The sequence below is a fragment of the Dendropsophus ebraccatus genome, chromosome 2, assembly GCF_027789765.1.
Source record: "Dendropsophus ebraccatus isolate aDenEbr1 chromosome 2, aDenEbr1.pat, whole genome shotgun sequence".
In the NCBI taxonomy this organism is placed as follows: Eukaryota; Metazoa; Chordata; class Amphibia; order Anura; family Hylidae; genus Dendropsophus; species Dendropsophus ebraccatus.
In genome coordinates this window covers 47,496,651-47,523,466 of record NC_091455.1, presented here as the reverse complement: position 1 = coordinate 47,523,466, position 26,816 = coordinate 47,496,651, and the positions used below count along the sequence as shown (strand labels likewise).

The following is a 26,816-nucleotide window of genomic DNA, read 5'->3' as shown; positions in this document are numbered from 1 at the left end:
TCATATATTATAGCAAGAGTCGGTGGTGAAATGTTCCTGTCTGTAAGTACTAAAGGTTTAGTTTAGAAATTACATAGAATCCTAGAAAGGTATATTTTATTTTATTCATTTGTAAGATACGTTAGTGGTATGGTCAGCTTGCCGCTTTTATGGAAATAAACTATTTTCAGTTTTTATACTGTAGGTAGGTGATCTTTATTAATTTATACAATGGACCAGTTATATCCATGTAAACCTAAACATAGTACAACGTGGAACTGGTGGGAGAAGGAGTACATGATCCCACCAAAATACATCCCTAAGCTGTGCAGTCACTTACTATGGCAGAAAATTGCAGGGCATGTTAAAATTTGCAAAAACTACATGTACTACAAAGGGCATTTACTGTATTTATGTACTCCGATACATGGAATGATTGAACCTTGTGCATCAATTAGACAGGGAAGGGGGGGGGGGGGGAGGGAGGAGGCTTGCATGCTGCATCTCAGCATGGCCTCTATTGCACTTGAGTTTGTTAGGAAAATTAAATTTTATAACTTTGCAAACAGGTATCATTTGTTTTATCTCCATATTAGCTATATGCCCATATCAGCATTGAGCATGATATAGTGACAACAGATTTCCCTTAAGGGTGCGTTCACACGTACAGGATCCGCAGCAGATCTGCAGCAGATTTAAAGTTGCAGATTTGCTTTGAATCTAATCTGGGCCATCAGATCTGCTGCGGATCCTGTATGTGTGAACACACCCTAAACTAGAAAAATCAATTGATTCCACCAAACAGCGGACTGTAGTGCCCATCTAGGGGCCAGAAGAAAACTTTTCATATCAGCTAACAACAATTTGCCATGGTTTCCGCCATTCTTTGAGCACTTTTTCCCAGTAAAAGATTACGTTAGGTTATGCCTATCACCAAAACACTCCTGTATTTACTATTATTTTGACCTTTTGTATACAATTAGTGTGTAAATGTCTTGCATAGAATTGTCATTCATCCATCTTCCCTTTACATTGCAGCTTGAATCGTGGGTCTCTCTGTACCATCGGTAAGCAGCCCAAGTTTTGAGAAATCTCTTCTGCATTTCCCATGACGACCAACTCCAAGAATCTCGACTAAGCCCTGTGTTTTACACAATATGGCAGAAAAGGCTCCTCCAGGGCTGAACAGAAAGTCCTCCCGGTCTACCCTTTCTCTTCCACCAGAACCGGTGGAGATAATTCGAAGCAAGGCATGTTCTCGGAGAGTCAAAATAAACGTTGGAGGCTTAAACCATGAGGTCTTATGGAGGACTTTAGACCGTCTACCAAGGACTAGACTAGGAAAATTGAGAGACTGCAACACTCACGAGAGTCTACTGGAAGTATGCGATGACTACAATCTAAACGAAAATGAGTATTTTTTTGACCGACATCCAGGAGCTTTTACTTCTATATTAAATTTCTATAGGACAGGGAAGCTGCATATGATGGAGGAGATGTGTGCACTGTCATTTGGCCAGGAGCTGGACTACTGGGGAATTGATGAAATATATTTGGAGTCTTGCTGCCAGGCTAGATATCATCAGAAGAAAGAACAAATGAACGAGGAGCTGAGAAGAGAAGCAGAGACTTTGAGAGAGAGGGAAGGAGAAGAATTTGATAATACTTGCTGCCCCGAAAAACGGAAAAAGCTTTGGGACCTACTGGAAAAGCCAAACTCATCAGTAGCTGCAAAGGTAATATGCACTGTAAACTTCCTAGACTTTTACATTGTATGTAAAAAAAAATATATATATAGCACCTTCAGAAAGAAGAAGTGTTTTGTCTTGTTTTTGTTTTGTTTCGTAGATTTTTTTAATTCAAAATACACTATATACCAATATGGTTTACTGAAGAAGTGAGTGATATAGTAGAAAAATATGGCTGCCTATCAGAGAAAGTAAATAGAGAATTCTATAACGTTAGAAGGCAAAACAGATATCTGTTAAAAGTCTTGGACATTTTTTCTATTGTTTATGGAAATAACTGCAGTGATAACAGTAATAACTTTCCCATTCGGTAGCTCCATCCCTTTGTGGTCCCCCAACCCCGTATACCACTGGACATCTCCATCCATCCTGTACATGGCGCCCAGTGGAAAATAACATGGGGATACATGTCGCTGTGCCTGCTCCATAGCAGTATATTGTACTCAAGGAGGGTGTAACAAGAGCAATGGAGGGTGGCTAGTGATATAGAGCATCTAAGTTATGAGGAGAGATTAAAAGAATTTAATTTGTTTAGTCTGGAGAACAGACGTATAAGAGGAGATATGATTCATTTATCTAAATATATAAATGTCTCCTTCAAGAAATATGGGGGAAAGATGTTCCAGGTAAAACCCCTTCAAAAGACAATGGGGCACTGCCTCCGCCTAGAGAAAAAAAGGTTCAGTCTCCGGAGGCGACAAGTCTTCTTTTTTTCTTTGACACCATGTATGGATGGAGGAGACATCAAGCGGTATATGGGGACATAAACAAAATAAAAGGTGGCCAACCTCATTTTAGGAAGGGATAAAATAGTGTTTGGTAAATTTTAGTGACAGAAAATTACAAAAATGTAACCATACAGATAACCATACAGATGGGGTTAAGGTAGTCACTGACCCTTATATAAATACAGTGGCTACTTTTGTTGAGCGTTTTACAAGGTGTCATTCTATATCATAATGTGTTTAGGCATAGCATTAACTTTAATTGTGAGGATTGAAATGTAGATAAAAATCCATTATAATCCACACAGAGTAAAATAAAAGCAAAATGCAATAAGGAAGTAATATGTCTGGGTCTTTTCCCTTTTTTTTAATTTTACATTAAAGTCTATAGAAAATTTTATTTTACTGTGTGTGTGAAACTACTGTAGCCTCAGTCTATGTTCCCATTTCGGGAACACATTGAGGGAACACGTCCGTCTCGTTAAAAAGATGACAAGTAATAAAGAACATGATCTTTAGTAGCGGGCTTCTATTTAACAAGACAGACACTTTGCCCTGATACAGTATGTTCCAGAAGTTGAAACATAGCCTCCAGGTGCTTCCCATTGATGTTAAAGAGATATCTGTGACCATGTGCAAACATGTTTTTTACCATGGATTTTTCCCATATAAATTTCAAATTTGCATCAGCAATTGACACGTCAGTTCTTGATATTGATGCCAGTTACTGTACCTTGACATCTGTAGTAGTAAAAATAATGAAACTTCCTATAGGATAATTGATCACCTAAAATCAACAACTTGATGGACCCAAACCATCTTGGCTTTACTGATGTCATACAAATCTAATTGATGTCTTTGACTATGTCACAAAAGTGTCAGATGAAGGTGGTGACCTGGATATTGCCTATCTGGACTTCAGTAAAGCCTTGTATAGTTCAGTGGATTTTTGTTTGGCTGAAGGATAGATATCAGAGGGTTGTTGGTAATGGAGTGTATTCCGAGCAGAGACTGGTTACAAGTGGTGTAAACAAGGGTCTGCTCTTTTTATTATGTGATTATTAGATGATTTTGTAGGTAAGGTTTGTCTGTTTGCGAATGATCGAAAATTGCGCAATCAGATCGATATTCCTAGAGTTGTCGGTAATATGGAAAATGATTTAACTTTACTAAATAAGTAGTCAAAATAATGGAAACTGCAGTGCAATGTTTCCATATGTAAAATAATGCACTTGGGAAAAAGAACGCCCCCCCCCCCCCCCATCTGAGTATCAATTCTGTATCAGTAAAGACTTCAGAAGAGAAGGATTTAGGAGCAGTAAATTCTTCAAGTTGGTGGAGCTTTTACATGTAAAAGACTACTTGTTTCTGCCAAAGGAGTATATGCTCATTCTTCTGAATTTGACTTTGCAGTGGACACTGGAATGGCCATTCTTCAGGTAAACCTTACAATGTAGATTTTCTACACTCATTTTACCATACTCCCGGCCTATGTTTACACTATGGTATTTTTTGTCTGTCATTGCTGACAGCTGTCAAAAAGACGTCCGATATTTGTTAATTGGCGGCCGTCTATAATGATCATGATCATTTATAGATGGTTTTCCTTGGCAAATATCGGGCGTCTTATTGACGGCCATCTGCAATGATGGACAAATAATACCGTATTGTTAACAGAATCAGCCTTGCTCTTTTTTTATGGTGTGTGGGGGGTACTGCAGCTAAGGGTCTATGGACAAGAGTTAAGAGTTTTTGTTTCAGAGAGAAAGCCGCCATGTTGTACAACCCATATAACCTGTCAACAAAACACATGATAAAAGTCACAGGCAAGGAAAAAATGCCAACTTTGGTTAGATTGAGGAAGAAAAACCATTAACTTACAAAGAAACAATTAAAATACAGTAGCTACTGGATCTATCTATTACTCTATTGGTCAGATGCCACCACTTATACTTGATCGTCACTATTACCAGGAATTAGATTAGAGAAGAAGTGAAGAGGTGCCACATTGATAATCCGCAGATAGATTTTATATGCCACATAACAGATTATAGGGGATGTATTGCTGGAATACAGATCCATACTTCAGCTTTTACTGTCTGATACTATGAAGCGGGTGATGATCAATTCAGGATTAAACACAGAAACCCATTACTGAAATCATAACCAGACAAATATAATTTTATCTATAAAAAAAAAACAGTCAGGGACAGCAGAATGTCTTATAAAGGACCAGAGTGGTTGCATTTTGCCTGTCACAGCTCAGAGGACATGATGAGGACATGGTGCCTTACACTAAGCAGGTATGACCTAAACCTGAACTTTTAAGAAGAGCAGTAGGGGAAAATTTAATATTCAATCAGAGAGCTTTATGTACAACTGGAACAGGCTAGCAATAGCATTCTGAGACTACTGTCAAGCTGCTTTCCCGCCTTTCTGCTGTCCGTTATTAGCAGTCTTTTCAATTTATTGTTGCTAAGGACACTCTGGTGAGCAACTTAAAGTGACACTGTCACCACCTTTTTTGCATTCAGACTTCTCCACACAGGTGTAAAGGGTAAATTTGGCAGTTTTAATACCTTATTTTATATCATAATACGTCATGGTGCTTGTTCTAGTAAAAAGTGATCTTTTATCATTTGCGGATTGGGGAGCGGGGTCTATGGTGCTGTTGTGGGCATGGCTAAGTGGCACTTCGTTCTAGAAGCCCCGCCTAGGTAGCACAATCTGCAGATGATAAAAGATCACTTTTAACTGGAACAACCACCATGACGTATAATATAAAATAAGGTATGAAAACTGCAAAATTTACCCTTTTCACCTGTGTAGAGAAGTCAGAATGCAAAAAGGGGGGGGGGGACAGTGTCACTTTGAACTTTTCTTAATCGTTAAAATGCGTATCCCTAGCAACCAGTCTGTCTAAGATTACACCTGTTCTCATGTCATCGTCCTGGGAATAAAGATCAGGCAAAGTGACTGATGGTTACATAAAAAGGATGCTTTCAAATACTCTGCTGCTATATTATTCAGATTTATGTAAAGTAACCATAAATGCAAAATGGCTTTTCCAAGACTTTAATGTTGATGATATATCTATGGTAGTATACAGTGGAGACGTTGTGCCTTCATTCATCTGATTCGTAGAGGTGTCCTAGTCAACCTCGAGATGAGCCATCAATAATAAAGTCCCAGGAAGCATCTTTAAAAACTGTCTTCCTTTCCCTATGTACAAGTCAACATAACAATTGACACAGTCCCTGACCCGTCATAAACCCCAGATATCGTAAATTCGTAAGACCCAAAACCCTAGCAATAATGGAATAGCTACACTAAGTCGAAGAATAGTATATGTTCACTTGCATTTTTTTACATTGTGATAAATATGCAAATCACAGATGTGACACTATGCTATGTCTTCTTAATGAAGATTGGTGATTTATCACTGAATATCACATTTATCCAATCCTCCACACTTCATAATGCTCCTCTTCAGCCCACTTTTTCTTCTCTTTAGGTGTTACAGCAGATATTTACTTGGCTTTTTATATGTAAATAACATTTCATTCAGATATTCAACACTCAAACATTGACGCCCGATTCCACCCAATTGTTTCTTTGTTTCTATTTTTCAGGCATATTATTATGCATACTTTAACTTTACATAGAACTGAATGGGAACAACCAACATCTTTTGCAACAATCTGAGTTGGATTGACATAGAGTTTTATTATATTTTCCATTGTTTCAAACAACAGCTGTCTTGTTGGGGAAAACATTTTATTTCAGAAGTCAGTAAAGTCTGTAGGTGCTTTCCCTTTTGACTGCAAACTAATTAAAAGGTCATTTGTCATTACATGCAGCCATACTAACCTGTTGGTATGCACTTGTAAACAGTTGTACTCCCTTAAAATCTAGTTTTCCTTTTTAAATCTTTTATGTTGTTCTGGAGATCTAAAATTTGCTTATGTTAATTAGGTGCTTTGATGCACTGGTGGTGGTTGTGAGCCCCAAGTGCACTATTTACCACACTCAGCAGCTCAATTAAGCACATCCCAACCTTTCAATATGTATACCATTCCATCTTCAAGACATGGTTATGTATTAGCATAAAAATATTTTTGGATATCTCCAGAATACAACGAGTTTCAAAAATGAAAACTGTGTTCTCAAGGGAAACTGACAGCATGTATATGTAAATATTCGTGCTGCCACTTTCCATTGCAGATCACACGAGCAGTGCATACTTATCATTCGCACTGCTTTGTGATCCGGCCTGTTCCTAAAAAACAATTAAATAAATTTTTATCCCCGGGCTGACAGTCTCACAAAGGGGTGTCACTTACTCACTGTCTGTGCCTGCCCTGCATGTCCTCTCCCCTCCCAGCTCTTCGGGTAATGCTGTATCTTCAGGCCACCCCACCCCCTCCTGCTGTCAATCATTCTGGAGAAGGCAGGTGATGGCCTGAAGGTAAAGCATGGGCCGGAGAGCAGGGTTGACAGAGGCTGTGAAAACAGTGTCACAGATACACCTCTGCCAGGGCATAAGGATTGTTTTTTAGGAACAGGCCGGATCACAGAGCAGCTTGGAAGGTAAGTATGCACTACTTGTGATCGGCAATGGGAAACTGGCAGCATGGATGTATAACAGTGCTGTCAGTTTCCCCTTTAATTAGGGTGTCATGGGCTACAAGTACATGCCAGCAGGTTGTGAATATGAATGTATGTAAGGATAGATTCTTTTTGAACTAATTTGAAATTTTTAGACTTGTGTCGGTATTTGTTTAGTAAGGCCGCTTGCAAGATGATTCCGTAATTCTTCCTAAACGTTAAGTGATTCCATAATTTTGTCCTCTACTTCATCTGGAAAAACTATTGGGGAGATTTATCAAACATGGTGTAAAGTGAAACTGGCTCAGTTGACCCTAGCAACCAATCAGATTCCCCTTTTCATTCCTCACAGACGCTTTGGAAAATGACAGGTGGAATCTGATTGGTTGCTAGGGGCAACTGGGCCAGTTTCACTTTACACCATGTCTGATAAATCTCCCCCTATATGTCAGTAATCAAAATAATTTCCTTTTATTTCTTTGAGGTTTGTTTCACAAAACCAGAATGTTTGTTTAGTATACATTACTCACAGCTGTGATTTGTGTATTCGCCAAAAAAAACGGTAAATCATGACCACATCATCTATATGCACCTAAGGCTTATCTACACTTTTGAGAGGAGGTTCACAGAAAGCTTATATACTAATGAATGTGGTGGCTACATGGTATTTCAGGGGGATTCTTACTGCATAACAAATACCAAGCTAGTGATAGTCATAGTTCTTACATAGTATATATGACACACCATCAGTATTTATTTCACATTTCATTGTGCTAGGTCCTTTTTAAGTATAGTCCAGGAATACACGGTAGAATACATCATTAATTCATCTCATACTCTCACTACAACCCATTAGTCAATAAAAGTATAAAAGCGTTTGACGTACTTGTCCACTAAGTTGTAAATAATTGAGTCTGGATTGGGCCTGTACTTCATCAACTATTTGGATTACTGATGGGTTTGTCAGCCAAACGCCAAATAAACCTTATTTTCTTGATGAATTTCACGCTGTATCTGATTTTTAGCACCTACTTTATTTGTCTAATGGGAATATTCTTTTGCAAGCTTTTCAGAAATGTACTTTGCCCAGAGCTGTGTAAATAAATATTTATATTATTGTCAGGCTCGGTAAGAGAGTCTGAGTGTTCTGGAGACACTAAGCATTTACTTGCACTGTCACAGCCGCTATGTGTTATGTTCCAAATACATAACAGACTATAGCACCAGCATCGCTACATTGGGTATTTTTGGGATTTCAAAGTAGTAAAAATACAGAAAAACTATAAGAAAAAAAAAGGAACTTCTTTTGTAAAAAGTTTAAAAAGCAGTCTACCAAGGCAGTCAAGTTGCCAAACCACGGGCAGCATACAGTAAAATCCTGACAAATGTTCTGGCTGGTTAGAAACAATGCTTCAATGTTGTGAGTGGTCCTCAGTGGCCTCTCCCCATCCAGTTTGTTTTGATTGACAGATCCTACCATGTTGGCTGATTGTTGTCTTTCAATGTCTTTCAACATGTCTTTTTCACGGAGCGGAGGCAGCAGATCACCGTCTATGGGTGATCGCCCGGGTAGCCCCCCGCAGGTCCCCAAGATCCCCACACACACTCTTACCCACCATCTTACGACAGCCAGTGAGGGAATGAGGAGCAAGTGAGTGAGGATCTGACAGGTCGGCGCTTTATTGCTGTGAAGAACAGGCCATGTAATATGGGCTTTATTTATCAAGCCAGGTGGGCTAAAGCCAGTTGAGACTGTCCAGTTGGCACCACTCCCTGTGCCCCTGGTCATTGCTAGACTATGTTTTCTTTTAAACCTTGTGATTCAGGAAGCATGAATCTCCTGACAGACTCCTAAAGCTGCAAAAAGACTTCTGCCAAGATCTGCTGTACAGTAAAACAACTCCATAGGTCATTTGTATAACGAGTCGTAGTTTGTTCTATGCCTGACCCACAATTTTCAGGACAATCACATGACAGAAGGGGATTATAATTACCGAGCTCTCTGCTTTCGCAATTGAGAAGAGAATTGTGGGTGGAAACATAGAAAAATAAAATAGAACTGGTTACAGATTTGACGTACGGAGGTGGATAATTTACATAGAAAGCTATGAATGTATTGGAATGTTTTACCCTGATATTCATACAACAGGACTGGTTAACTCTTTGACAATCCATGTTGTAATAGTATGGCACAGACAGAAGACCCCCAATGACCTGTATTATACTCTTATGTTGCTTTGAACATAGGGACACTACCAATATGCCCAGAACCCCATCTCTAGTAACTGACTATGTTATTTACTTTTCATTCTGGCCCAAACTATCACAATGACTAGAGATGAACACAACTCAAGCATGCTCGAGTCTGATCCTTTGGCCTTTGAATATGGGTGGCTAAAGATTTTGGATGCAGCCCTAGGGAGTTCTGGAGAACCATAGGCTTTATCCATGTTTTCCTGGACTCCCTAGGGCTGCATTCAACTTTTTCAGCCACTGGTATTCAAATGCTGAACTATCAGCATGCTTCAGTTGCACTCATCTCTAGTATTTTCTGGCCACAACTCGTCTCTGCAGAATTTTCCAGGTTTCTTTGACTCCTTCCCCATCTGTGCTTCAGCCTCTATACAAAATACCAGCTCACTAATATTATCTCACAAAAAGTAAGTGCCCCCTTTAAGCTCCATATAGTAATAGTGCTCTTCTTAGTGCCTCGCATACTTTTAGTGCCCCCATACCATTAAAGTGCCCCCCTTTTTGCATCAATACAATGGTAATGCCCCCTTTGGTGCGGCCATTCTGTAGTAATGTCTTCCTTTGTGCCCTAAACAATAGTCATGCTCTCCCCTTTTGCCCACATATTGTAATAGGTATTTTTTTATATACAGTTACATGTATTTTGTGCACTAGTCCCCTATTTATAATGCCTGACCCTACCCCATAGCTAAGAAGAGCAGCTGTATCCATGGTTCAATGCAGTGGAATCCATGACAAGCCTTCTTCCTCTTTAGGCCTGCTCATAGTCACAATCCCTATGGGCATGACCATCAAACTATTGTCTGTGTATACACTGATCATTATAAAGGTGAACCTACTGGATAAGTCCTACCAATATATACATAGTTATTATGACTCTATACCACTACAGTTCTATGCTTTATGTATCTACATAAAAAAAACACTACCCACACTGCGTAAGATGAAAAGGAAGCAGAAAGACACTGTAGACTGATGACAGGAGCAATTTATCAGTACTACTAAGTGGCTGCTGACGGCCTGAAGTAATGAATTTGTACCCATGTGAGGGCAAGTAGAATTATTTTACATTATGAAGTGCCTTGCTTATATAGGCTACTTTGTCATTACGCTTATAATATCTTAGTCTATTTTTAATGCGTCCTTGTCACATACAGCCAGTGAAAAGGAAAATCAACAAAACTAACAGCCTATCTGCGTGGCTCATTGTTGGCTGCAATCCAGAATTATAGGTATATTGGTATAAACAGTACTCTGCAGACACATAGATCTGTTAATGTACAGTACATAGATAGTGGTGGTTATCATAGATTTTTCTCTTAGATTTCCTATGGGTCCAAATTAAAAATTAAAAATAAAAATTCCTTTGCCTCTACTATATGGGACATTGGAGGCAAAAGATTGTACAGTATATCGGCATGGTATCCTATAAGATCCATACAACTTGGAAATTATACAAAACGCAATATATACCCAGGCCCTTTTAGGTGGGACAAGGCAAGCCCATGACGCAGGCCGATGTAGAAGATTGGTGCACATTTAAAGGGGTGATCCAGGCTTAGAAAAACATGTCTGCCTTTTTTCAGGAACAGGACTAATCCTGTATCCAGATTTAGGTTTGGTTTTACGATTCAGTTCCATTAAAGTGGATGTAGCTTATTTGCAAAACAACACCCAAACTGGTGACAAGAGTGGTGCTGGTTATAGAAGAAAGCGGTCCTATTTTCTTTCTAATCCTGGATAACCCTGTTTAAGGAGTTTTTTTTTACACATCCAACAATTGCTGGATGGGCCCTTCACTGTCATCATTTTTGGCTCCACAAAAAAAAACATGGCCGCTTTCTTCTAGAAACAGCACTAATCCTGTCTCCAGTTTGGGTTCCGTTTTACAATTCAGTTCCATTGAAGTGAATGGAGCTTATTTGCAATGCAATACCCAAACTGGAAACAAGAGTGATGCTTTTTATAGAAGAAAGCGGCCATGTTTTCTTTCTAATCCTGGGTATCACCTTGAAGGAGCGTTTTACACGTCCAACAATTGCTTGATGGGTTCTTTATCTCATCCTTGTTGGCTCCAGCAGAAATATTGAAATAGGATATTTGGCAGGTTAGGATGACAGGGACATAGATTCACATGTCTATACATGCACATCCCCTGTCATGCTATCGATGCAGCAGAGAAGGGAATACTGCTGTGAACGCTGGTTGGTGTCCATGTTTACCTGTCACATAGATACACTGCTTTACATTTATTTGATTTGTAAATGTCCCCGAAGAAGGTTCAGTGATAATGGAAATAGCACAGTAGTAAGGTTTCTCCTAACAATACTAAGCTCTAATAATCTGGTGATAAATATTCAGTAATGAAGGCTGCTCACGTCTAATATGAATGCATAGATTATTATTCATTCACCGGTAATGTAATTGCTTGTGTGCAGGTTTTAGTCATTTTGCCTGTGTGACAACCTGCAACAATTCAAATTCTGAGGTGTTCGCTATGTAAGTAATGTGTCCCCTGTGTAAAATAACTCAGCGAATAGCATGCCCTTAGTCTCATAGATATATATATATAATCTAACACAGCATAATGTGGCGCTCACTTGACTGTCAATATATACAGTATGTATCTAACATGTCGCTGCATTACATGCACTAAGGGGGAGATTTATCAAACATGGTGTAAAGTGAAACTGGCACAGTTGCCCCTAGCAACCAATCAGTTTCCACTTTTCATTCCTCACAGACTCTTTGGAAAATGAAAGGTGCAATCTGATTGGTTACTAGGGGCAACTGAGCCAGTTTAATTTTACATCATGTTTGATAAATCTTCCCAATCATGTTTATATCTATATGGCAAGGTGCATGCTATACAATGCTTTGGTTTGTTACATATATCTAAAGACTAAGGGGGGGATTTATCAAACATGGTGTAAAGTGAAACTGGCTCAGTTGCCCCTAGTAACCAATCAGATTCCACCTTTCATTTTCCAAAGAGTCTGTGAGGAATGAAAAGTGGAATCTGATTGGTTGCTAAGGGCAACTGAGCCAGTCTCACTTTACACCATGTTTGATAAATCTCCTGATAAGTAGAGATGAGCGAGTACTAAAATGCTTGAATGCTCGTTACTCGCATCAATTAATTACTGATACTCGAGTGCTTGATTCAAGTAACCTACCCCATTAAAAGTCAATGGGAGAGTCAAGCATTTTTCAGGGACCTCCTATTCGGCATAGGGGAGGGTGTGTGGTGCACCTGAAAACCTCAGAAAGGGATGAAAACACTACCGAAATGGAACTGGAGCAGCAGAAGGAGGATACATGGATGGATTAAAGATTCCCAGGTCCCTGAGTTATGCCACTTTTACAGACAGAATATTGCGCTCCCACCTAAAGATAAAAAGTGGGAGGAAAGTTAGGAAACACCTTTTCCTGGACATTTTCTTGTATAGAAACCAAAAAGGAAATAAAAAAAATCCTCCTACACCTTTTTAAAAGCTGGCCCATCTCTCACTTTAGTTCCTGTCATCTCTGACATCCGCATATGCTGTAAACGGGGGGGGGGGGGGGGGACCTCAAACTACACCCACCAGTAACTATTATTGCATGTGTCTCACAGGGTCCGACCCATCCTGTTTTAATTTTAAATGATGGACTCCTCAAGCCAAGGTACCAAGTGCCAGGGCTGCCAAAAAGCTGAAAGGAAAGAGGGATTCCCATACACTCTTCATTACATATAAAGGAGGGCTCCATGCACACAATGTAAAAAAAAAAAACGAGAGCCTGGTGGTGACCCTCCTTATAATTGGGGAAGAGAACCTGTTATGACCCTAATAATAGTGGGTAAGAGCCTGTTATGACCATCATAATAATTGTGGGTAAGAGCCTGTTGTGACCCTCATTATAATTGTGGGTAAGAGCCTGTTATGACCCTCATTATAATTGTGGGTAAGAGCCTGTTATGACCCTCATTATAATTGTGGGTAAGAGCCTGTTATGACCCTCATTATAATTTTGGGTAAGAGCCTGTTGTGACCATCATTTTAATTGTGGATAAGAGCCTGTTGTGACCCTGATAAAAATTGTGAGTAAGAGCCTTTTATGACCCTTTTAAACATTGTGGTTAAGAGCTTGTTATAACCCTCATTATAATTTTGGCTAAGAGCCTGTTGTGACCTTGTTAAAAATTGGGGATAAGAACGTGTTGTGACCTTCATTATAATTGTGTGTAAGAGCTTGTTGTGACCCTGTTAAAAATTGGGAGAACCTGTTGTGACTCCCTAAATATTTTTGGGCAAGAGCCCGCTCCATGGAGAGGGTGGATACAGCGGGAGGACCTCCTGGAAAACTGGGATACAGCCATAGCCATAGGCTGTATCCCAGTTTTCCAGGCGGTCCTCCCGCTGTATCCACCCGCTGCATGGAGCGGGCAGACAGCGGGAATCTGATCCTGAGAGCTCAGGTTCATTCGACCATCCCTAGTCATAAGACAGAAACTGTGGCCAGTATCCAGGGGTATGTATAAAATGTTACTTTCTGTGACTCACGTCTCCACATCTTGCTTACTATTACCTGTATTGATTTAGTTGTCTCGTGTGCTCTTGATGTATTGCAGTTGCAGTAGTTTAGTCAATGAAATCACAACTATAATTTGTGTACTGACAGTCTGGGAATGCTGCCAAATTTAATGCTGGTACCTTTCATATGGTATATGTTATTGGTGCATTATGCTAAAAATAGCAAGCATAATGTATTATTGGAGTATTTCATGTTGATATATGCACTGTATGGATGTACTGTGACTATTTTGGGAAACATTATAGTCAATGGGCAGAGTGCTAGCACCAACTGTACTGTGCAGGTGTTTTTGTAGCGTGCACCCCTTACACATACAATATGCATATTTTTTATATTGTTCTTTTAGGGCTTTTGTATATAGGCTGCATATAAGCAATGATAACTAAAGTTCTCCTCTATCCCATCCTCCAAGCGTTTTTACGCTGACTTGGTTATTTGTTTGACTACAGTCCCCATCGTACTGTTTGACATTCAGCCCAAAAGTCCTCCTAGACATCTGCTAGCGTTACAAAAGAGGTTGTGTTGAGCGAGTTTGCATTGCATGTGTTCTTTGACTAAATTGGTCATGGCTACAATCCCATCAGCTGCAAATAAATATGAGATTATTTGCGGTTTCTTTAGCTTGGAGAGAAAAAAAATAGCAATGAAGGTCGGGAATTTGTACGAATTTATCGTCGAAACAAGACATTATGGATTCTAGCATCATAGTTTAATCAGTAAAAGGCCGGAAAGTAATTATCTTTAGGATAATTTATTTATTAGATAGATTAATAGAAAATGCCTTGCTTCAGACCAGTGTAATTACAAATGGAAGATCATAGAATACAACGGCGTGATACAATAACAGTTCATGTATGGACATCCAGTGACTTCAGCTGGGGTTCTGCATATAGTTCTGTTCTTTATATAGCACCGACAGCTATTCCACAGCTATACAAAGATTGTCTCCATTCACATCAGTCCCTCTAGGTTATACTGCACCATCGCTTACTAGGTCTATAAGGTCAAAAACATTAAAAAGAACTTCAATCAAGAAATCTAAAATCTAAAATTGGGGTTACAGGATTCTGTTTGGAGCCGGAAAACCAAGCCGGATGGTCCACTGCACAATAAACACCAATGGATCCTCATCGATCCAAGTAACTTCAATGGGGTCCATTGGTTTCAGTCATCCGGTTTTAGTAATATATTTAGCAGGATTTGACAGAACAAACAAATACTGTACTTAATATCCTGATAAACGGAAACTGCAACCGAGCCCCGTGAATAGCGCTCCAAAGCAAATTTGTACTCATCTACTTGTAGTTAAAGGAGAACTATGGCAAAAGATAATAATAGAATCTATACTCAAACCCTCCGGGCTCCAGTTTCTCCCGACTTTCTGTTTCATCACAGCCGAGAGGGTAGTGTCCTCTCTGGCAGTCAGTGTCTGCAGCAGTGTCCTGTCCCAGTCATTGAGCCAGGCCATGAGGTTGCAGGAACGGGAGCTTCAGAAGGCTGGTGGGGGTCTGGAAGCGGTGATGTGGCATTGCGGGGCATGGGAATGGGTAAGTATAGATTTATTATGTTCCCATGCCCCCCTGCCTGCACTAGATTTTTTGTTTTCGCCAGAGTTCTCCGATAACAGTATTACAGTAGATGTCTAGGTTCTTCTCCCCCATGGATCTGATCACTTCCTGGTTTCCTCTCTGAACTGTGACCCTGCTTTCCTATAATCCCCCTTGCCTGCATACATAATAGACACTGACTTTTGTGACAGAGCAGGAGATTGCAATTGAACTGAGTATGTTTGACCTTCTCAATTGTGGTAACCAAGGACAACAGGGCAAAACAAAGCAGGAAATAGTACGTGTGACATTTCACATTTAATTTCACATAAAGCATCTGTATAGTCCTGCTTATCTTCATGGGAAAATCCCTTTAAAGTAATCTTCAGGGAATTACATTGGGAACAGTTTCCTGTGATGTTTCTATGACCAGAATTTTTCCTTTTTTTTAACGTACTTTCTAGCCTGCACAGAAGGCATATACAGTAAGCTTCCATTAATGGTGGTTCTGTTGATGGTATTTTCCCTCAATTACAGTTCTGTTCTGTTACTGAAGTCACTGCGCTCATATAATTATCAATTCAGATAACAGAGATATACATAACAAGATAGATCAGAAAGTATAGCAGGTACTGGGAAGGTGGAACTTATTTTTCTAAACAACAACAACTCTCAAAACAACAATTTTTAAGGGCAAAAAATGTGTAAAAATTTTGCTCATTTTGATCTCATCATTTATGTTTTAGCTTTATTTTTAGCTGCTCAGAATACTTGCCAAATAACATGCCAGAATACAGCCATATTTTGGCCTGGAAACTGTCCACCACCTTTAGGCTGGGTTCACACTATGTATATTTCAGTCAGTATTGTGGTCCTCATATTGCAACCAAAACCAGGAGTGGATTGAAAACACAGAAAGGATCTGTTCACACAATGTTGAAATTGAGTGGATGGCCGCCATTTAATGGCAAATATTTGCTGTTATTTTAAAACAACGGCTGTTATTATTGAAATAATGGCCGTTATTTACTGTTATATGGCAGCCATCCACTCAATTTCAACATTGTGTGAACAGATCCTTTCTGTGTTTTTAATCCACTCCTGGTTTTGGTTGCAATATGAGGACCACAATACTGACTGAAATATAAGTGTATATTGAGCAGTGACTACAATATGCGGCCATAACATAAGACAAGGTCCCTTTGTTTTTCCACAGGCCTGAGCTGAATGTAGAGCACTGCGTCCCTTAAAGGTCATGCTGGCAATAACAACTGGGCTTCTTTTAGCAGCATGATTTATATGAAGCCCAGCTATGACATCTGGTATCATGTAACTATCGATTCTGTTATTTTAAAGATCTTGAAATATCCTGAAACAATATCTTCCAACAAACGTTGATCTTTACTGGTCCTGGAAAACTTCCAGCCTCCCTGCCTTCATGGTGAATCATTGTTAGATCTCCTGCACATGATACCAGTCACATAGGCCACATAGGAACAGTTGTGAGCTCTGATGTCCTCTGCAGAAAATGTATGCTATGCTGCAAAGTTATGTTATTAACGGTACACCCTGAATACAGTCGGGAGTGGACACAACTCTACGGCTAAATTCTACTTATACTGAGTATGGTTTCAAAGCACAAGCTTTACCTAATGCTTTACTTAGTCATTAACTTCTTGTTAATTTTAGTAGAATCTACCAAAAACTTAAAGGGTCTTTCTGACTTGAAAAAGTTATCCCCTATTAAATGGCTTGTTCAGTAAAGATCTTTTTCTTTCAAATCAACTTATTTCAGAAAGTTACATAGATTTTACTTCTATTTAAAAATCTCAAATATTTTCATTCTTATCAGCTGGTGTATGTCCTGCAGGAAGTGGTGTGTTTTTTTCAGTCTGACACAGTGCTCTCTGCTGACATCTCTGTCTGAGTCAGGAACTGTCCACAGCAGGAGAGGTTTCCTATGAGAATTTGGTACTGATCTAAACAGTTCCTATCTCAGACAGAGGTGACAGCAGAGAGCAGACTGTGTCAGACTGAAAAGAAAACACCACTTTTTGCAGGACGTACAGCAGCTAATAAGTATGAGAAGCTTTGAGATTTTTAGATTTTTAAATCTAAGTTGATAACAAATATAAGTGTGTTTGTGTGTGTTGTGTGTGTGTGTGTATATATATATATATATATATATATATATATATATATCTTTCTGAAACAAGTTGATTTGAAAGAAAAGGTTTTTTTAAGAGTTCCCTACTTATTCTCACAACTGAGTAAAATTGCAGCCCTAAATAATTTAACAAACCGAGACACTTACCATATGTTGCCGAGGGCTGCTATTGAATGGAGTAGTGGACTCACATGTTCAAATAAGAGTATCCCTTTAAGTTTTGTCATTGCTATTAGGGACCATAAATGACAGGTTGAGGTAGTGCATGCATTAAGCACTCATCTTCTCCTGGGAATGCAGCTCTAGGAACCTCCCCTGAGCCATAGAATTCTACGCCTTCTTCCTCCTCCACTTCTCCATCCCTTGACTGATTGACATACAGGGCTCAGTCCTGGAAGCCAAGCCCTGTTAATCACTTAGGGCAGTGGCAGGTGGGTGAGGAAACATGTGGATTAGCGCTGCCTCATGGACATTTGAGTTCAGAAATAAAACACGATTGTATATGTTTGCAAATGGCCATTCAATAAGACACATGTATCATTAGTTTTATTACCCTATGAGCTATCTGTCAATATTTGAAGCTCATAGCATGAAGCAGAACTGACAGATTCCCTTTAGTGCCCGGCCTCTCTGCACTGCTAAGGAGAAAAAGTCAAGTGCCTGACCAAGGATGGTTATTGCCTCTGGAGGACAGAAAAATCCCTAATAACAACCAGACATAAAACATTAAGGGTAGCTTCACACGTACCAGATCGGCTGCGGATTCATGTAGTGTTAAGGGGTTACATATCCATATGGGGTTTCATATCCGCAGCAGAATATTCATTCCACTGCGGATATGTAAGTCAGCCCCTTTAATCCCCTGAAGCCCCCGACCCGGAGCATACATTACCTGTTCAGTGCCGCGGCTGTGTGAGGCTCCCGGTGCCCCTCGCTCCCCATCAGCCAATCAGTGCTGCCGTGCACTGATTGGCTGATGAGGAGCGAGGGGCACCGGGAGCCTCACACACATCCGTGACCGGGGGCCGGGGGCTGTGGGCGGTGGGATGCGGGGGAGTTAAAGGGGACGGGTCCCATACTGGCAGCGGAATGAAAATTCCGCTGCGTGTATGTCACCCATTCATTTCACACTTCCAGGATCCGCAGCAGATTTTGCTGCAAACACGCAGCGTGAAATCCGCTGTGGGGCTGGTAAGTGTAAAGGCACCCTAAAGAGGTTGTCTAGAGAAAACCTAAACTATGCATACTGCCATCCTGTGGCATAAAACAACAAACAAGCCATACTCATTCTCTCCTCACTCCTCCCGCTGCTGCCACCGTGCCATCTTCTGGTCCTGGCTGTGTTCCTCTTCTGCCGGATTCCTGTCACATCCTGTTCACCACGCAACCAATTATGGACCTGAGGGGGGAGCATGATGTTAGCTGGCAGATCATGAACACAGTCGGGATGGGACGATCTTGCAGTGGGGGAAGCGAGAGAGGTAAGTATGACTCCTTTGTCGTGCAATGTGTATAGTTTAAAATATCCCCAGACTACCTCTTTAAATATGGTAAAACCCAGCCTGCTGAATCCTTCCAAGATTTTACTCGTACATAGAGATGAGCGAACCTGGAGCATGCTCGAGTCCATCCGAACCCGAACGGTCGGCATTTGATTAGCGGTGGCTGCTGAAGTTGGATAAAGCCCTAAGGCTATGTGGAAAACATGGATATAGTCATTGGCTGTATCCATGTTTTCCAGACAACCTTAGAGCTTTATCCAAGTTTAGCAGCCACCGCTAATCAAATGCCGAACGTTCGGGTTCCGATCGACTCGAACCCGAACCCGGTTCACTCATCTCTACTCGTACACAGTTTTAACAAATCCTATTGTTATCAGCAAGATCTGGTGTGTATGGCCAGTTAAACTTCACCTTGCTTTACATCATACTCTTGCTGGTTAGAGGGTGCACACCAATTTATTCGACTGAGGGCTTTTACTCACCTAGATCTTGACATAGTCTTCAACCCTATCAGACAAGTGCATGAAAGAATAGACAAATAAATGTTTTGCCACCCTTGTAATCGCCTGGGTCAGCAGCAGGGCAGGTGTATAAAAGGAAGCAATGTACGATCCTCTAAAGGCGAACGAGTTCTATTGTAATATACTAGATGTGAAAATTATCAATGATCCCATCGTACAGTGGTAGAGTACAAACACCTGCGGCAATAACCTAAGTGTAACATTAAATGCTAATAGACGGTTGTAGCTATTTCCAACCAGAACTCTTTAACCTTTTTTTCAGCCCCTGTGGCAGCCCAAGGTTTAACTATCTTCTGCTAGGTATACAAGCGTGCCTCTGGGACATGCCAAGCTGAGGGAAATCTATAGAATCCGCATTGTTAGAATTACTTCATGGCAAGGTCGTATGAAAGTGTGATAAACGAATACAAAATGTAGGAATTATGTAGTTTGACATTCAGCAGGGGTTGCTGTTTTTTATATGAAAAGCAATGATAGAAACTGAAGGCTTTGTGTAGGGAGTTATGAGGGTCTCGGAGCTAGAAGTGTGCGGTTGTAATCTGGCGATTCATGATTTAGACCAGTCTCCGGAGAGTAGGATACGCTTGCGTGAAATTGGCCTTGCTCCTCTCCTCATCCTTACCTATAAACAAGCGATCTATTTTAAGAACCTTATGTATTTCTGTGCATCCATCACATACATATTGATTACACAACGTCTATTGAGTCCTTATGTAATCATAGTCAGAGCTCTATAAATAGCTCCGTACAGCACATAGCAGTCACAGCAGCACCCGGGTGACGGTAATATATTCCTGAATGTCACATGGTATTCTTAAGGTGTCCTCTGGTGCATGGAAAGGACAAGTAAACAATATCTATCTATGTATATAAAAAAAACAAGAAAAAAAGCCGCACATCCAAAATTTGTGTGGCGGGTGCTGAAAGGGTTAAGTCCCTGGCTAGGGATTCCTTCAATAGATAGCGAAAGTCCACAAGCATCCTGCTTGAAAATGGTTTTGTGAGAAAACCGAAACGTCGCATCTCCTGTTTTGTACACGTTTTTGGAATAAATTATACTATCTCCACCATCTGAGCTGGCGTGCTGTGGACTTTCGCTATCTATCTACTGTATGTATATATGTATTTTTTACAGGGACCTGATTATCGCTGGGGGATTGTATAAAACAGTAAACATTTTGTACTCACCCACTCCATTCCCCTGCCGCCACTATGTTAATGCTTCTGGTCTTCTTCTGGCATCTACTTCTTCTGGGTTGTGACCCCACAGGCCCTGCCCACTTAGCCAATCAGTGGCCCCAGTGGTGTCTTGCTTCAGTTACTGTGGGGTCAGGACTGCACAGAACCCAGAAGAAGTGGAGACCGACGGGGAACTGAGAGCACTGCCATAGCAGCAGCAGGGAACCGGTGGAGGTGAGTATAGCATGTTCAGAATTTTTTTACAACCCCATGCTTTTCGAGCTAATTTTTGTTTTGTTCAGTTAACATCTTTAATTTCAGGATACTCAGGATGTCTAAAAGGATTGTGCCCATCCGGGTTTAAAATCTGCAGACACATGACCTAAAAGTGCATTCTCCCACAACTCTTGTGATGGTCTTATAATACAAGTCGATGGGACAGTCTCAATACCATATACAGAGAGCGTCCATAGAATCACTCACCTTTGCATTGCCCTCCCCACTCATTCTAGTCATCATTTGGGATCTGAACATTAACACCCTAACAAACAAAGACTCTTGCTATGTCTTTAGGAGTTTGTTTTAAAAGTAACAGGTGCATTTTGAAGCTCCTGTGCCCAATGAAAATCTGTCAAGGTGCTTTGACACTGGAACCCTCCCTACCATTAATCGGAAATCTTTAATTTGTTGGCTGATCACACCTTTTGTGCAGGCATTAAATCATTGCTAGTCACCAGGTGAATTATTAGAAAGTTTATAGATCACGATGTAAAGGCCCTGCACATGAATGCTGATCATGTTAGTGGTGCTGGGTCCACCCATGTAAATAGACCCTTAGGGCCTGTTCACACTGCCGCAGACTCCACTTGAAGTTCTACCTGTCCTATTCATTGAATAGGATGCCTCGTGCACCTAGTGGCAATAATTTCAGTGGAGAGCGGAGGAAACATAAGGCATCCTATTCAATGAATAGGACAGGTAGAACTTCAAGCAGAGTCCGCGGCATGGGCTCCGCTTGAAATTTCGAAATAATTACTCTGTGTGAACGGGCACTTACAGAAAAACCCCATACCATGTATAATACAGGATCAGGGTATGACTGCTTACATAGTCACCCATCTTTCCATCTATTTATGTGTCTGGGCATTCTGACTGTTTCACCACAGTCACACAGTACATTGGTTTCATTTAAATGTAGATGAATAAATGGCGGGTGGTGTAAAATATATATACAGGTCAAGCTTCAGTAGTTGCAATTAAAATGATTTTGTAATATTCTTGTTCTTTGTCCCGTAGCCGTATCAGTAATAATTAATGTTGTGGCAAGGATCGGTGGCTCGCCGGTTACTTACATCTTTATTGTTATTTATTATTTAGCACAAAAAAAAACAGCTAGTTGTGTCGTGTCAGATATTTCCCTTATTCGCCTTTCATGTGGCCGATCATATAGCCACAAAAGAGTTGTGTGTTGGTCGATGGATGCATGTAACCCGTCGCTATAGTGTGCAATCGGCAGCCCTTGTGTTACCACCCCTATATATATATATATATATATATATACTGTATATATATGTTGTGGGAATTGTTAGAAGCAGAATCCTGTGTTTCTTTTACAACTGAAAAAAGACATTCGAAACAGCAACATCCCCATTTGCATAGCCACAGCTACTTTTGGTGGAATTATTTGCCCAATCGTGCACATCAAATGTGTAGGGAAGATATATAAATGATTACAGGTATAGTGTAATAAGATACCAGGTCTTGCCACCAGGGGGCATAGAAGTGCTTACCACTATAAAATAGGCTCTCAGAGGCTACTTTTAGTTAGGGTACCTCTAAATGCATTAATGACACATTCAAACACATTTTCCCTGTTGACAGACGCTGAAAGGAGGAATATTATTGGACTGTGGATAACAGTGGATGTTCGTTTTGATGAATAGTCTGTCATTTAAGCCTTTCTGACTAAACTCCTAAGAAGTGTTGGGAGCAGTGGTTACACGTACAGTGAACAGGCATGAGCAGCTCCCACAGCTTTCATGTCCACCATACAGAAACATGTGGCCTCACTCCTGGTCAGTATCAGGCTCTTAGCAGAAGACAAAGACCTATATGTGTTCCGCCATTGACAGTCAGCCACCAGACCTTTATTGCAGTGGTTTCATGAGAAACCTGGATAGTACAGACTGGAGCTGTGGTCAGGTTTGAGTATGGAGGCGTCGTGGTGTGTGATTGTGCTGTGGAGCAACACACTGCCCCCTGCTGGTTTGTTCTGGGGAGCCATTGCATTTGACAGTCCGTCACCCCTAGCAGTGATATGAAGGACACTAACAGCTCAGTGATATGTACAGGACATCCTGGGTTGCTTCTCATGGCTTCCAGCTGGCATTTGTCAGCAGTATTATGCTCACCTATACATGGCTTCCAAGGAATGTCTCTGCCAGATTGTAACATTTTTTTGACCTGCCTGGTCACCTGTATATGGCCCATTAAGCTATTGTGGTGGGGCAGCTTTAGAAGCCTATGAGCGGACAGGATCTACAGGCCCAGCTGCAACATTTCATGTGGGGAAATGTTGTGCAGGATGCCATTTATAACCTGTATGCCTCCATGCCCAACTATATCTCATATTATATCACAGCTATAGGTGACCCAGAAAGGTGCTACAGCCTCCTTTCAATCATTTTGATGGGTCATTAGTCAGAAAAATAGACAAGAACAGGGCCGGCTCCAGGTTTTTGCGGCCCTCGGGCAACAGAGCTTCAGTGGGCCCCTCATTCATCCACTATGCACCCACTATGCACGATCACTTGAGACACCACTAACATAGACAAACACACATTACTAACATAGACACTGACTGACTGTTTGACAGACACTGACACACGGCACTTATAGCTTAGTCTTCTCCCTTTTCCTCTCTGCTAGGCTGATCTTCACACTGTAATGTTGAGGACCTTTGGGTCATGTGATCAGGTCCTTAACCCTTTTCTCAAACTGTGCAGGTCCTGCTCCATCTCCTGAGTGTTCTGGTGTTGAAGGCTCACCCTGCACTACAGCGAGGGGGCTGAACATTAGAACACGGGGCCCCTCTCCCTCTCTGGGCCCCTAGAGGCTGTGTGGGCCCCGGCACTTGCCCGGATAAGCCCTGTGCTGACGCCGGCCCTAGACAAGAAGGCACAATCGCGGCTAAATGTTCACACGACTAGGGCAAGGATTCAATTGTTGCCCTACTGATTCTTAGTACCTTGTCCTTGTCCAGGGCAAAACGCCACCTACTACCAACAGCCAACACCTGGGGCACATGCCCTATCTGCCTCTCCCATCTGCCAGAAGGATTTATGGGATCTGTACTAGAATTTTTCAACACTTGCATGGAGAATGGGAAGTGCCAGGATTAACTAACTGTTAGCAGCAGCAATAGGCCGGTCAATACATAGGGCACAGGTGCCAAAGACTAATGTGGCCTCGGCGTCTGCCAGCTTTGATTATGGACAGTGTAAATGCAGTGCGTTCTCAGAAGATTATGCTGGGTACGTAGCCATTGATATATATTACAGAAGTGTATATCCTGCTCTTTAATGTCACTTTATACAATAAGTCACTGATTCCTTTCAGACTATGATCATTATAATGCCATCATTTTGACAGAAGGGTCATTTTGGCTGTCGAAATTGGCAGCCGAACCTGAGACTATGTCTTATGTTCTTACATTTTCATTGTAAAGGATCTATACTTGAAGACTGCCATGGATACAAGGTCATCATAGATCTTTGTATTTGTGACCTAACACCATTTTCAGCAGCTCCTAGCTACCAAATCTAGCTATGAAATAGATGCGTAGCATGAAGAAGGGGACAGATGGAATTATGACTGTAGATTCACAGGGTTTGTTAGTAGTCTGCAACTGTGGATACACATAGTCTGGTACAGGAGCTGTAGACGTACAGCAGTATGATAAGATTGATTTTTTTTTTTTATGAAGATCATGGCCCTGATTTACTAAGATTGTCTGGTGTTCAGGAACCCTACACTTTAGGGTTTTAGTTCCCCAAACCAATAGATTTATTAATGTCTCCTCTTGCTCTTAGTAAATTTGTTGGGATTTTCACATGACAAAACTAAAACCTGATCTTTCCGTCACACTTGAAGTGGTTGATTTGCAGAATAGCAAACCAATCAAAAATAGCGTTTCATTTAATAAATATGTTGGTTATGGCGGGTTTTAAAGGGACACCTCTACCTCACACCGACTTTTCAGTTTCAAAACACAAAATGTGCGAGTGTGTCAGTTTTTCGACTTTCAACTTTAGTAAATGTGGTAAAAAAAAACACAGGGGAAAAACTACCCTGTTTCCCCGAAAATAAGACATCCTCTGAAAATAAGACCAAGCAGAGGTTTTGCTGACTTGCTAAATATAAGGCCTCTCCTGAAAGTAAGACCTAGCAGAGTTGTTTGGAAGCATGCCCGCTGGACAGAGCACCCGAGCATGCAGTTGTGATTCCTTTTAGCCCGCTGCCATTGTCCCTTACCTTCACTGTCCATTGCAGAGCAGCTGCATGCAGGACATGAAGACCGTCACCTGCCACCAACCCTGATGTTCCATTCTGCGGTTGTCACTTGTAAATGTGCAGGGAAGGCATCAAGAGGCCCATCGCCTTCCGCCATGCCGGTTGCCAGATGTAGAGCTGCACACAGTCTGCCCTTAACCTGTTGCCTGCCGCCATACCATATGCTGTCCTTGCTGTGTTGTACAAGTGTCCTGTGGTGAGCTCCCCCTGGTGTCCGGAAGCCGCCATACCATATGCTCTGTCCCTGCTGTGCATGTGACATGGTAATTCTTCTTCATGGAAAAATAAGACATTCCCTGAAAATAAGATATAGCGGATCTCTGGGAGCAATAATTAATACAAGACACTGTCTTATTTTCAGGGAAACACAGTAGTAAAAGTTGTCAATTTGAGGACAGAAACGCGTTAGTAAATCAGGGCCTAAATCCAAAGATGCTTATTCAAAAAAGTAATAAAAATTGTTGGGAAAAAAAATGTTTAAAATCTGTAGGTTTTTATGAAGTTTTAGCCTAAAAATGGTGAACCTGTAAATTACATAACAGCATTTGCTGCAAAAAAAATGGATAAAAATGGCTGAAATTTTTTCGAAGCTATCAAATAGCTCAATAAAATGGACTACATGCCAGAAAAACAGCTGAATTTTTATTGCCATTTTTTTGTATGAAAAACTGCTTTTTTAAGGCTGAAAGTATGGACGAAAAACTAAATGTGCAGATGTCCTAGACAAGCAAGATAGTACAAAATGTACTATATCTCCATATACTGAGATAGATAGATAGACAGACATATACAGATGTGTATAAATATATATATATATATATATATATATATATATATATATGTATATATATAGTCAAGCTGAGAGGGTAAAATTGTTAGCTTCCTCAACGGCCTTCCATCCCCTATGTACACTTCCAACCAATAGTCTGAGATCTGTTTTTAGCTTTTGAACTGATTAAAAAGTTATTATTAAAGGGGCCTGTCTCTTAAAACTGAAATAGAATACCGTTCATAATTTTGAGATATGAACAAAAAGAATGACTTTCTACTGATCCCTACCATAGTATTTCTTCCTTTTGTTGATTTAACAATGTTGTGAGCAGCTTTCATTTAAAACTAAAAAAAAAGTAAATAAATAAATATTAAAGGACCAGATAACCAATTTGCAAAGTAAAGATTTTTTTCTTACAGTTTAGAGTCTTTGATGGGTGGCCATGTTCCTTAGATGCTTGAGCAGTGAGCGGTGCAGGTTTCCCCCTCCGGAGATGGGTTTGTGAGTTTTCCAGAGCTGAAGAAGTAGGAGTATTGAGCACACCCGGCATCACAATAAATTTATGGATACTAAAATCTAGATTTAATACCAAGTCTACTAGGAAAGCCATGCGTGTAATAATTACTTCACTCCAGACTCATTTTGTCTTCATCACCTTATTTCATTTC

General features: G+C 40.6%; 1 protein-coding gene across 1 annotated transcript in view; it reads left to right on the top strand.

Moving 5' to 3' along the window:
- Positions 1 to 26,816, top strand: part of KCNB2 (potassium voltage-gated channel subfamily B member 2) — a 203,210-nt gene that overhangs the window by 19,298 nt on the left and 157,096 nt on the right. Inside the window, exon 2 of the mRNA XM_069957468.1 lies at positions 1,018 to 1,715. Within this exon, the coding sequence (XP_069813569.1) occupies positions 1,137 to 1,715 (579 nt within the window). The 5' untranslated portion in view covers positions 1,018 to 1,136. The remainder of the gene's footprint in view (positions 1 to 1,017; positions 1,716 to 26,816) is intronic.